Source organism: Gouania willdenowi, chromosome 13, assembly GCF_900634775.1.
Source record: "Gouania willdenowi chromosome 13, fGouWil2.1, whole genome shotgun sequence".
Lineage (NCBI taxonomy): Eukaryota > Metazoa > Chordata > Actinopteri > Blenniiformes > Gobiesocidae > Gouania > Gouania willdenowi.
Genome location: NC_041056.1, coordinates 27,815,269 through 27,827,858, shown reverse-complemented (window position 1 = coordinate 27,827,858; position 12,590 = coordinate 27,815,269). Strand labels below are relative to the sequence as shown.

Below are 12,590 nucleotides of genomic sequence, written 5' to 3'. Positions count from 1 at the left end.
GTACCTGCTGTACAAACAGGTAATGCTTGTTTTACATGTTTCATGGTTACGAATGAGTGAATGCATGTCGATAAGAGCACACCTGCTGTTAAACAGATTATCAATCATGTCGTTTTTTTGTTTTTGTTTTTTTTTTTTGACACAGAAGAGTGAACTAGTTTTCATATAAACCTGGTTGATTTAAAATCTGCAGTGAACCAATAGTTAAAAAATAAAATAAAAAAAACGCCACATATTATTTTTTATTTCCCATGATTTACAGATTAATTTCATGCATATTCACATCAAGTATTTTGTTCCTTTACGGCTTCCATTGTCATGCAGACAACAGAACAATCAGAAAGTTGGAGTTTACGGAAGTAAGTTTTACACAAATAAGAGCGTGCAAAAACAATTAAAACAGGCTAGTACTTGAAAATATGACAATGTATCTAGCATTAACACCACTATATTACCTTTCAAGCACTTCTAAAATGAGGGCGTTTAGAAATAGAAAAGACTGACCCACATTTTCATTATACACAGCTACTCTTTATAGCAACAGGTTTTATTTTGAAGAACTAGTGGAAATGTTTTTCCGCGTAATATGTGTAACTTGATGATTGCACATTAGTAAGCGAGTTGTACATAATTCATATACTGTTATCATAGGTGTGTGTTATAGTAATAATGCTATATTAAGTTCAGCTTGTAACGTGGAGGAACTAGATAAGTGTATATTTGAGTGCGCGGATGACTACACTGAAAGAAGGTGGTTGAGTCCGCTCCCTTTCCTCCGCTGAACATTATCATTGGTCTTTTTAACGGCTGTATTTAAAGTGGAGTGTTTTTGTCGGACATTGTGGTTATAGGACAGTCAGTGGGAGAATGTGAGCTGTTTATTAACAGCGGTGAGTGAGCTGTCACTATGCCGGGCAGAGCTACGTCCCGCTGGCTGACGGTGGCTGTGGTGACCGGGCTGTGGGTGACAGTGGGTCGGTGTGGAGCCTCCGAGGCTCACAGGTGTGACAACGGAAAGGTATTTAGCTCTAATGTCTACATTAATATAAAGACATTACGTTTCATATTCTATTGGCATTACATTATATTGCGTTCTGTGTCTATATGATACTTTTAGGTAAAAACTGTCACTTTCAGACTATATCCCAGTGGTTCCTAACCTTTTTAAATTTTATACTGTATTTTTTTCTTCCTTTTTCTCTTTTTTCTTCTCTTTATACTGTAATTTATCTGAACTAGATTTATATTTGAGAAAATAAAGGTATAGAATACAGTTGTTTAGGATTGTGTGTTGAGATTTATTTTGAAAAGAAATGATAATGTAAAATAAAAATACATTTTTAATTAGTCATTTTTTTTTTTTTATCAGTGGCTATCCGTACGGTTGCCGTATCAAAATTACCGACATTCTATCCGTACGCAGCGCCCCTCATTGGCCAGTTTAGGTCACGTGACTAAGACAAAACCTAACCTTAACACCTAAAAATTGTTGCGATATAGGGTTATAATAACCTCACCCCTAATCCTAAAATGGTACGTACGGGTACTTTGGTAAATGTAATGATAGCAACTTACGGCAACTGTACAAATAGACATTTTTTTTTTTTTTTTCACACTCCACGTTACAATATTCATGCGACCCCACATGGGGACATGACCCCAAGGTTCAGTTCAATTCAACTGCATTTGTATTGCGCAAATTACAACAACGTAATCTCAATGTGCCTATCAAAATATAAAATTCACAATAAGAAAGAAAAAACAAGTAGTACGATGGTTAAAAAAAGGTATTTGTTCTAATTTACATGATCTGTGTTTTTCTTCAGTTGATTTATTACTATATTACTATTGTTTATCACACAGATAAGTCACACATAACTGTCAGGATTTAATATTCACTCATACAAATAAAAAAACATCACGTACAGGAACAGGAAACTCTGTCTGTACTAAACAGATGATAATGCACCGACTGACTCTGTGTTCAAGCATGACTTAAAGGTATTGTGGACGATGTTTAAAAAAGAAACGCCCTCTCCACATTTTGAAAAAAAAAAGCGCATGCGCAACACGCATACGTGTGCGGGAGAGTGTGCACGAGCCCCGTTTTCCTCGTGCACAGATCTGTTTACAAGTTGGTGTGGACATTGGTCATACAAGCTTTCCTTACAAAAGAAGATTTGCACTTTTCCCACTATGTCAGACTCGCCACTGGTAAGTGAAAATCCATTTTCAAAGGACCCGGTGCGCACCGGGCACGAGCACGTACGACGGCCTTTCGTAAACATGATTGACAATTAGGAGGACCAATAGTCTTGATGATCCACCCGGAAGCTAAACATTGTCTACAATACCTTTAAGTAGTGCAGGAAGGTAATCAGGGGATGAGGAACACCTTAATGGAGACAAGAGGGAGAAATCTTCACTATTCTGATACAAACACACTGACAACACTGGGTGCATTACACACAAATAGATTCACCACAACAAAGCTAGAACTACAAAGATCAGAACTAATAGAAACTAAGTGAAATCTGAACCTGGATAAATAACCACCTAGCAACAATTCATCCTCACATTAATGAGGATGGAGCAAGTCTACAGAACAGGTATATACCACATGTGGACTAAATAAACAACCAAAAAAAAAACTCCAAACATATTCAACAAAACCCTTATCCTTTATTAGATCAGTGCTTTTCAACCTTGGGGTCGAGGCTCCATGTGAGGTCACATTGATTTTAAATGTGGTCATCTGAAAGGTCTAGTAATCTGTAAAAAAAAAAAAATTAAAAATGACTGATTAAAAAGCTGTATTCTATTGATAAATGTTAATCTAGTTATTAATAATCTATTAATTACAAGACTGTGTGTGTGTGTGTGTGTGGAGTGAATAATTGTAGAAAAATAAATTGTCTTTAGGGTCACAAGAAATTCTTGACCTCAAAATGGGGTCACGTTCTAAAAAAAGTACAGTAACCACTGTATTAGAAAATCCTTTTAGTTAATTTTTTTTAAGAGACTTTAGTTCCGTCCAAATCTTAGAAATCTGAATTTAACTAGAGGTTGAAGGATTTTTAAAAATGTATTATGCATGTTATATTTGTTTGGCACCAGCAGACCCCGGCAACCCTGATAAACGGGAATTAGAGGGTCTGAAAATGGATGGATGTATGGATGTTAAATTTGTGTATATTTGATTTGTTCTAGGGAATCTCTACTAAAGTGTTTGGTCTCATTACACAGCATTGTTAGACTAAAACCAGTGCCTCAATGAGAGATTGTGCCATTTGTCTGCTATGATGTGTGAGGGAAAAGTATTGTTCAGTATAAAAGCCAAACCTGGAAATGTAAAATATATTTTTTTTCAATCATGAGTTCATTTATATTTATGGAGATGTGTGCTAAAAAAATGACAGAAATATGTACAAAATGATGTTATAATAACCTTTACAATTACAGATGGTGATGTGTTCTAATCATGTGTTTGTGTGTGTTAGCATTCAGTGGATATGGACGTGTTCAAAGATGCAGTTCATTGGGACTGTGCAGCGTTTCGTTGGCCAAAGTCGCCTCAGGTAACTATGGGAACAAGTCTCAGACTTTAGAAAGGGTGGAGTGTGTCATACTCAGTGTTATGAGGTATGAAAGATCATAAAGAACCCAGTTCATCTGGCACTACCGGTAGAGTGAACTGGTGTGATCCAGATCGTGCAGCCCTAAACACTGCGCAGTGTGTGTTTGAGGTGATTCTCAGTGATTTAACACACATTTCCTCTGCTTTGTTCCTGCAGAGACTTCAGAGTGTTGATAGTGTGAACAATCCTCAGGTGTGTAAACACTCGACCTTTCACTACTTTGTTGTTTTAAGACAGAGTTTTTCAACCACTGTGCCATGGGAAATTATTCATTTCACCTACCGTAATTGGTCTAAAAAACATTTTTGAAAACAAATTAATTATTGTCTGCAAAGATGCCATTGCGCTGCCGTTAGCCCCTCCCCCTTATGGAGGCAGATTTGTGTCTTTATTATTCAATAAAAGAAAAAAACACTTTTCAATCAAAAAAAAACATTTTCAATCAAAGAAAAAACAGTGTTCAAAATGGGTCTCAAATATATATTTTGTATTTGAACAATTTTTTTTTTGATTGGAAAGTTTTTTGTTTTTTTTAAATATAGAATAATAGACACAAATCTACTTCCATACGCCCTGTCCCAAAGAGCACAGACATAATAATAATATATTTATATTATATTATAAAAATAATATCAAATTATATCATGTAAAAATATATCATATAAAATAAAACAATATTTAACAGAATAAAGTTCAACTGCAGTTTTAATCATATTTAATTGTTTTTTTTAAACTGTTATCCATTTCACGACGTGTATCAAGTATGCAAAATACGAAAGATGATCAAATATTATTATTATTTTTGGTTTAATTTGTATTCAAGACATTTTGATAAGAATTACTGCATATTGCTCAGTGTACTTTTTATTTGAAAAAATAAATGTGTAAAATAATAATACATTTTTTTTGTTGTTGCTGATTTCTATTAAAAACAGTTAAAAAAACTACTGCAGATTGTTAATTGCAATTTTTATTTGAAAAAAGGAAATATGAAAGGTCATAAAACCTTTTTTTCTTTGTGTTCATTTGATTCCTATAAAAAAACACTTTGATAAGAATGTTCATTTAGGCTACAAAGTTTCATTTTTTTATATTTTCCATTGGTAGTGTGCTTTGGGATTATTTTCAATGAAAAGAATGTACCTTGGCTCAAAAAGGTTAAAAAACACTGTTTTATGAGTCGTCAAAAATCAAGTGTCACAAAGAATGATCTCAGTTTTGTTTTAATTTTAAATAAATGTGTATATCTCTTTATATATCTTTCTCTACAGCCTCCCATGCAGATATGCATGGACAAATCCATCTCCTACAATCACAGCATTCCCAGCAGGTGATCATTTAATACTCAGTACAACATTAGAGTCTATCAGAGACTCTAATGGCTTATGTTTCTGTCACAGTGGGAGCTACAGACCAGTGAGAGCAGAGAGTGGGGAGTACCTGTACTGCCCTCCTCAACGCTGGCTCAACAACTTACACGTATGTTTAATTCTATTTTTATTTTTAGGCACTTTGCAGAACCACATGTCAGCGGTAAAACAGTGATTAAAAGCATTTTAATGCCAAATATATACAATATTCACTATGTTCACAAAATAATTCCCACTGTTAAGCCCATATTACATTACACGGATTCATTTATGTTACTTCAGATTTTAAATTAGCTGTTTTTATGATTTTAAAATGCTTTTTTTTATACTTGTTTTTAAAAGCCTTAAGGCTTACGTAATTCACTTTGAATACCTGAAATATGCTACATAATGTTGCCTTGCTTTGTTGGGCCAATAAAAAAGTGCCATTCAGAATAATCAGAGCTTTAATCACACAAACATTATTGCCTTTAACGTAATGTATCTGAATTTTTAGCTAAGAAAGGCAGAGTTTAGAGATGCCTTAAATGTAGCATCAGTGTCAAAGAAAAGATGAAGTGAAACCCAGTTTTTTTTTAATACATTTCTAATATATATATATATATATATATATATAGATTAAAAAAAGTTAATCATGCTCTGTAATTATTCTAATTAATCTCTTAATCACACCTAAAAAATGCTGAGAAACAACCTCAACTTGAGGTATTTTCATTTAAATCACATTATTGTGGCAGATATAAACACTGATATATAACAAAGTGTCTTTATTTATTAATTCTTATTGTTTGTTTTTAACAGACTAGCACAGATGCAGACGTAGACATTTAGATTCCTCTGTGTTTGAGACTAGTGCCAAGGGCTATGTGTCATATTGATGTGTACTTTTGTCTATCTCCAAATAATAGAAAATAAAAGTGAAATAAAACATCATATGTAGTGCTATAATTTAGCACATCATAAACTGTAAGAACACTTTTCTGACACAGAACTTGTTGCTTTCTCTCTCTTTCAGATAATATTTATTCAGTGAGTTTGTTCATTTTTCAGTCACGGCGCGCTTGCAGCATGTAGCAGTTAGCACTGTCTGAGTGTCTGTGCTAGCTGTCCGTGGTAGCTGCTACATGTTTAGCATTGAGGTGGTAGCGGAGGCTGCAAAGCTCTGGTGATAAGGCTAACTCTTTCTTGCACAATTTGCAACACGGCTTTAGTTTTCCATCTGGCGTTTTTAAAAGTCAAAATTAACATAAACAAAGCTGAGCAGCTCAGCCGTCTCCCATCTTGTTATTGTAGTCTGTGCATCAGTATTATGTCTATACCAGGAACTTAAAAAAAAAAAAGCGATTAACGGGGTTATTTTTTAATTAACGCATTAAAGTGACAGCACTAATATACAGTGGTGTGAAAAAGTGATGTCTATAGCTTTTGAGGATCTTTTGGTCTACTTCACTTTGTCAGGTAGGTCCTATATTTAAGTGATTTCTAGATGGAGAACAGGTGTGCAGTAATCAGGCCTGGGTGTGGCTACAGAAACTCGGGTGTGGTCAACCACAGTTATGCTTTAACAGGAGCCGGGGGGCAAATACTTTTTCACACATGTAGCTTTGGATTTTTTTTCTTCCTCATTAATAAAACCCTCCATTTAAAAACAGCATTTTGTGTTTACTTGTGTTATAATTAACTAACGTTTACATTAGTTTGATGATCTGAAACATTTAAGTGTGGAAAACATGCAAAAAAGTAAGAATGGGAAAAGCTTTCTCACACCACTGTATATTAACTATTAATAACTGGCCCATCCAGTTTTCTGGGGGCCCACCCACTATCAAAATCTTGGCGCCGCTACTGCACTATAAGCACCACAGGCACCACACGTTACACAATACTCAGTTACTCACCTAGCTAGTTTAGCATAGCCGCTGGTTTGTTTGTCTCAAAGATTAAAATATGGAAGTGTAACTACACACACAACATGTAAAGTTCAACTGGGAATGTCTCATTCAATCACACAATACAAAGTTTTCTTTGCACTTTTTATTTTAAAGTGTGCCTGTGCTGCCCGCGTTGTTATGGTTGTTTTCTGACACAGAACAAAGCCATTGACATCACACACACACACACACACACACACACACACACACACACACACACACACACACACACGATGGTGGATAGCATGCTCCTCCAAAATAGTGACTCTCAAAGGCCCCTCATTGCTTTAATTAACAGAAAAACACAAAAATAACTTTAAAACTTCTAAACGGGCTCTGATTTCAAGGTTTACCCATTTCCACGTCACATTTCACTTTTCCATTTCTTTTCAGTTTCATCATCTTCTTTCCTTTATTTTTTATGACTTCACTGACTTTTAGACTTCCCAAAACCATACCAAGCATGCTAAATATGGTAATAGAGTGAACTACTGTTAATAATTCTATATTTATATGCTTAAGAACGAGACGCAAAAGCTTAACATGTCCGTTAGCCACAATGCTAAACCCTCAGCCACCCTTTTAAAGGTGACAATCCCATGGAAATGTGTGATACGGTTGTAAAACATTATTTGTGAAACCTTTGATTACCGACAGCTGGGGAATCCCCCTCACTTTTGGTACGAAACCCCACACAGCCATGTGATTGGAGATGTAATGCTTCAGCTGTGGTGTGTCACCAGGTAAAATGATGACCAGTTTAACTAATACACCAACAGCTAAACCTGTCTTTGTCCCTTTTCAGATTTGAATACACATTAAAAACACACTTCAGATGCATTCGTTTTCAGTCACAGGAAAACACGATCACTAGTTGAGCCTCAACACTATGAGTGGGATTATGACCAGAATTTGACGTGTTTGTTCGTTTGTGTCACTTTATAAACCATATGTGTCAACCTCAAGGCCCGAGGGCCAATTCTGGCCCTTCAGAGCATCCGATTTGGCCCGCAGGAGAAAGTAAAAATGACAGAGGAAACATGAATCGTTGTGTGAATGACCAAATAATTCTCGAATTATTCCACGAAACCTCCCCAAATTAAATACAATTTGGTCAAAATATAAATGAATTAAAGGACATTTAAGTGTATGTCACTTATTGCTTAGATATTGTTGATGCCTTATATACTGTATATCTAATTTATAAATGGAAGTGCCAACTTGGGCACATTAATGTTGAAATTGTTTGTTTTCCCGCTAAAACCTGGGGCCCACTTATCATGGAACTGATCCCTATTTGGCCTTTGAACTCAAATGAGTTTGACACTCCTGTTCTAGACATTCAATCTCCAGTTTTCCGTGCTCATTTTCCAAAAAACGTGATGCATTTCTGATTTTCAACAAAGAAAGGACAAAAAACATTTTAGAACGTGAATTCTGTTTTGTTTTTTTCATCCGTTTTCCTCGATCACAGGAAATCAGACGCCCTATGCTTCATTTCAATTAATCAAAAAACATGAATTTGTCGAATTGTTTCACTTTCCCTTTAACCAGGCTTTTCATTTTATTTTACTTTAACTTCACCCTGAGAAATGCAAATGTTGATTTCAAAAAGCCGACACTATGACGTATTTGTCCGACCTCACTATAACCCTCTCAGGTGCACATGAATATATCTGCGTCTACAATAACCCATAGAGTGAGAGAGAGCAATAGAACTGAGTTTTAGCTTCTGCTTAGGAAACAGTAGCATCAGTTAAATACAGAAAAAGTTGTTTGCCTTCTCCATAATGTATTTCTGAAAGCTCAAAGTGCCGTGCAGACACATAGTTGCAACAGCTGTCAGTGCTTGTTTGCGAGGCTGCTGCTGTAAATGCTCTGATCAGGAAAAGTCCTTCATATTTAGCTGTGCATGAGTTTGTGTCAGGTACACTTTGACAAGTCCTGTTGTTCGCTATATATTGTATATGTTATGCTCAGAAGATGTTCTCCCTGTCCTCCAGGTAAATGACAGTGTGGTTAAAATGTGTTTATCTGAAGCAGAAGTCAGTAGAAATACCTTTGAAAAAAGCAGGTCTGTACATGAGACGGACGCAGCTCTTCTGATCAAACCCAGCGTAGATCGGTGAAGGATGTGTTTGATCTTTGTGTGTGTTTCCCAGCATGGAGCTGCTGTTCTCCTCTATCATCCCTGTGCAGAGCCTCTACAGCGCCACCTCCTGTCTGAGCTGGCTCGTTCCTGTTTGTCACATTTTATCCTGTCGCCACACCCACAGCTCAGTAGACTCAGGGTAAGAAGAAGCATCAGCTCAGAAGATAAACCAGTCAAATGTATATCTTTGATAGTTTGTAATTGATAAAGATTACTGGTATTATTCTGCATCTGTCAGTTTTACGTGTAAAAAAGGTGGTTCTCAGTGTACGTTTTAGGACATCCTCAGGTTCCAGAGTGAGGTTTCAGGAAAACGTATGTCATTTATCAGACCAAATGGACTCTTGACTCAGCAAAACCTCCGTCAGTCGAAAAGGCCTCACTTCTACTCGAATCAAATGGCCGGCTTCAAAAATTAAACGGCCTCAGGCCTCAAAATATGTGGTCAGACTCAAACACATTTTATTTTGAAAAAACTGGAAGTACACGACGAAGTAAGTTGAAAAGCCTTTCTTTTATTTTTAAAAGTTAAGATATATCAACATATTGTTTGATTAATAAATACATAGTTAAATTAAACGTTGATATATCTTAACCTTGAACGGTCCAGTATTATGCTAGTTTTCACTCATCTCTATTTGTTCTAAGAACCCCAAACACATACTGTAGTATTTGAGGTGTATTTTCCCAAACTCGCCTGTTTTCTGGCGTTGTAGCCTTCTGAAAAGTCACTTTCATAACGCTTCTAAAAACAGACTGTTTTTCGGCCTTCATGCGTATGCATGATTAGGCGTGTTTGTAGACGATGACTCCACGCCACAGCTTTATTACCATAGCGATTTTCTTTTGTTATCCAAAAAACAGCACATTACAGTAAAACTCATAGCTATTTAAGTGGTTATTGTGATTGTGAGTCTGACAAACGCTGCTTCTGGGTGTGTGTTTATCACAGCAGCAGCAGCGGAGTCAGTCAGCTGTGTTTCAGATGTTTCAAACACTCACCAGAGCTGCTACGTTGCTTTCTTGTCATCCTCACATATTCTGACCACAGGACTAGTGCATTTAAGATGATATGTCCACTGTTTTGTCCTACCGCTGGGTTGCATTGTGTCACAAACACATCAGATCAAGTTATAGGGGATACAAAACGATATAATGGATACTAAAAATGGAACTGCTCCCTGGGCACTACACTGTGGCTGCCCACTGCTCCTCAGGGAGGGGATAAATGCAGGAGGAGTTTCCGCTAGGTGACGTCACAACGTGAGAAAAATACAAATCGCCCGTTTGGAGCTGACTTTTTACAAAATGTGGAATAATAAGGGAGCGAGGAAACTTTTTCAACTTTAATCCTCTGAATGAGGCTAAAGGGATGTAACTTACTCTCGTATCCAAAGCAGCACATATTGATGTGATGACGTCATGTAAACTTCTGGTTTTTTGAAGTTGTGTTTTATGGCCTGAAAGGCAGTTTTATTTGAGCCGTTTTTGTCTGATGACTTTTATTTTGAAGCCTGCGGCCGTTTCATTTCACAGCGTTTGGTTTGACAAATGATGGAGGTGTTCCCGATACCTCATTAGAGTGTCCTAAAATGTATACCGTACTCCTCAGCCAATAGTGTTGGTGTCCTGGGGCCACACCTTAGAGCTGCCCTCAGTAGCCTCTCCAGAAACCTGCCGCTGGTTGGAGCTTCATCAATCCAAACACAAGAAATCTGCTGTGTCACCAACCCTGAAGTACAACCTGCTACTGACCTGGTCAGCAGAGCAGCAACGACTGTCGCACCCCATCAAATTAAAGGTCAGGAGACTGATCATTCTTTTCAAATAAAAGAGGCTTCAGTGTTTTTGTCTCTCCTCAGGAGTCGCTGAGGCAGTGCTGTGAGCAAGCCATTAGGTCTGCTCTGAGTCGGACAAAGAAGAACATTAACGAGAAACGAAAAACACGAGAGGTGAGAACTGCAACGATAAATGATCAGCAGAAGGTGGAGAGACGAGGCCCAATAATCAACAATACAGGGCAGGTCCAGGAACATGAAGTTTCTTTGGGCTCCAATAAGTCTGAGGATCCAAATCTAGAGCACCTTCAAGGGTCTGCTGGTAGTAGCAGCAGTAAACACAGCCAGGCTGGTCAGCCTCTCAGTTCTAAAGAAAATCTTATAGATCTGGTCGGACATAAAGACCAAGACTCTAGTCACCTGAATAAAGCAGAAGAGAAAAGCTTCTCAACCAATGGAAAGATGAAGGAAAACCAAGTCATCCATGTCACAGAAAGAGATTTGGAGAACAAGCCTGAACATCAAGGAGGAAACCCTGGATTAGACTCCCAGTCTGAATCAAAGCCACAGCAGAGTTTACGTTTAGCTAACGGTAGCTCAGGAGCTCCAGTCCTCATCAAAGGGTTACCGAGGACTCCCAGGAATGATGAGGCGGTGTGGGCAGCAGCTGCTCTGGGCTTCCTGCTGGTCCTCCTTACTCTGTCAGTGCTTCACACTCGTCTGTACCGTCAGTGGAGGACCATGCCCAGTTTATACTGGCACGACACTCGACAAGACTACGACAGCGTGGCAGATGTGATCCGTCGGAGGTTACGGATCACTAAGAGGAGGCGGAAACCCAGTCGGAGGCCGGAGGTTGTCCTCTTACCCACTTCATCCAGCTCAGACGAACTGCCATAGACTAAAAAACACAACATTTTGAGATAGTTGGCATGTGATAGTGATCAGGAGATTAAGAACAGTTTATGTTGTTTTGACCTGACGAGGCTGGAATGTGTTGATCTCAAAAACTGTTTTAATCAATCGAACACAAAGACTAGAAAATCAAACGTATTAGTTTGATTTGAATTGTTTACATTATAGTATGAATGTAGTGTGTGAGTGAGTGTTGGTGGTGGTCGGAGGAGCCGATGGCGCACTATGGCAGCTCGCTTCTGTCAGTCTGCCCCAGGGCAGCTGTGGCTACAATAGTAGCTTACCACCACTAAGTGTGGAGTGAAAGAATAATGCCATAATTCTGTAAAGCCACTTTGAGTTCCCAAAAATATATATAAAAATGGATGTATTATTAATGGGTTTTTTTAAAGATGTTTTGATGTTATAAACAGAAGAGATGCTTGAATATACTTTTTTATTGAAAAAAGACAAGTGACAGATTTGTTTTGGGTTTTTTTTTTTTTGCTGATGTGTGAACACTGACCAACATCTTTGCCTGCTAACGATTAGATCAGAGTTGGGCAACTTCTATCAGAGCAGGGACCACAAAAATGTGATTGTCTGATCCAAGGGCCACATTATCAACATTCATGTTAGCATTTAGAATAATGACCAATCTGAGCATTATTACAGGAAAGAACAAAATAGTTTTTCATCTTTGTCATCCTTTTGTGTGGGTTTTCTTGTTTTTTGAATTGTAAGACATTGTGTATTTTTGAATTCATTTTGTCTGTTTTCTTGGCAATATGGTTAATTTTTGTTGCCTTTTTGTGTTATTGTCATTT

General features: G+C 37.4%; 1 protein-coding gene across 1 annotated transcript; it reads left to right on the top strand.

Annotated features, from left to right (window-relative positions):
• The first annotated feature begins 564 nt into the window (after positions 1-564).
• tp53i13 (tumor protein p53 inducible protein 13) lies at positions 565-12,069 on the top strand. The gene is made up of 9 exons (XM_028465263.1): positions 565-751; positions 852-1,018; positions 3,501-3,578; positions 3,795-3,830; positions 4,910-4,968; positions 5,039-5,117; positions 9,102-9,230; positions 10,704-10,892; positions 10,954-12,069. The coding sequence occupies exons 2-9, from the start codon at positions 908-910 to the stop codon at positions 11,767-11,769; spliced, it is 1,497 nt and encodes a 498-aa protein (XP_028321064.1). The 5' UTR covers positions 565-751; positions 852-907; the 3' UTR covers positions 11,770-12,069.
• The last annotated feature ends 521 nt before the right edge of the window (positions 12,070-12,590 follow it).

Excerpts from the sequence above, each read along its gene's own strand:
- tp53i13 (XM_028465263.1), top strand. The coding sequence starts at position 908 with ATGCCGGGCAGAGCTACGTCCCGCTGGCTGACGGTGGCTGTGGTGACC. Across the intron at positions 9,231-10,703 it reads CACAGCTCAGTAGACTCAGG|CCAATAGTGTTGGTGTCCTG; the intron begins GTAAGAAGAAGC and ends CGTACTCCTCAG. Across the intron at positions 10,893-10,953 it reads CGCACCCCATCAAATTAAAG|GAGTCGCTGAGGCAGTGCTG; the intron begins GTCAGGAGACTG and ends GTCTCTCCTCAG.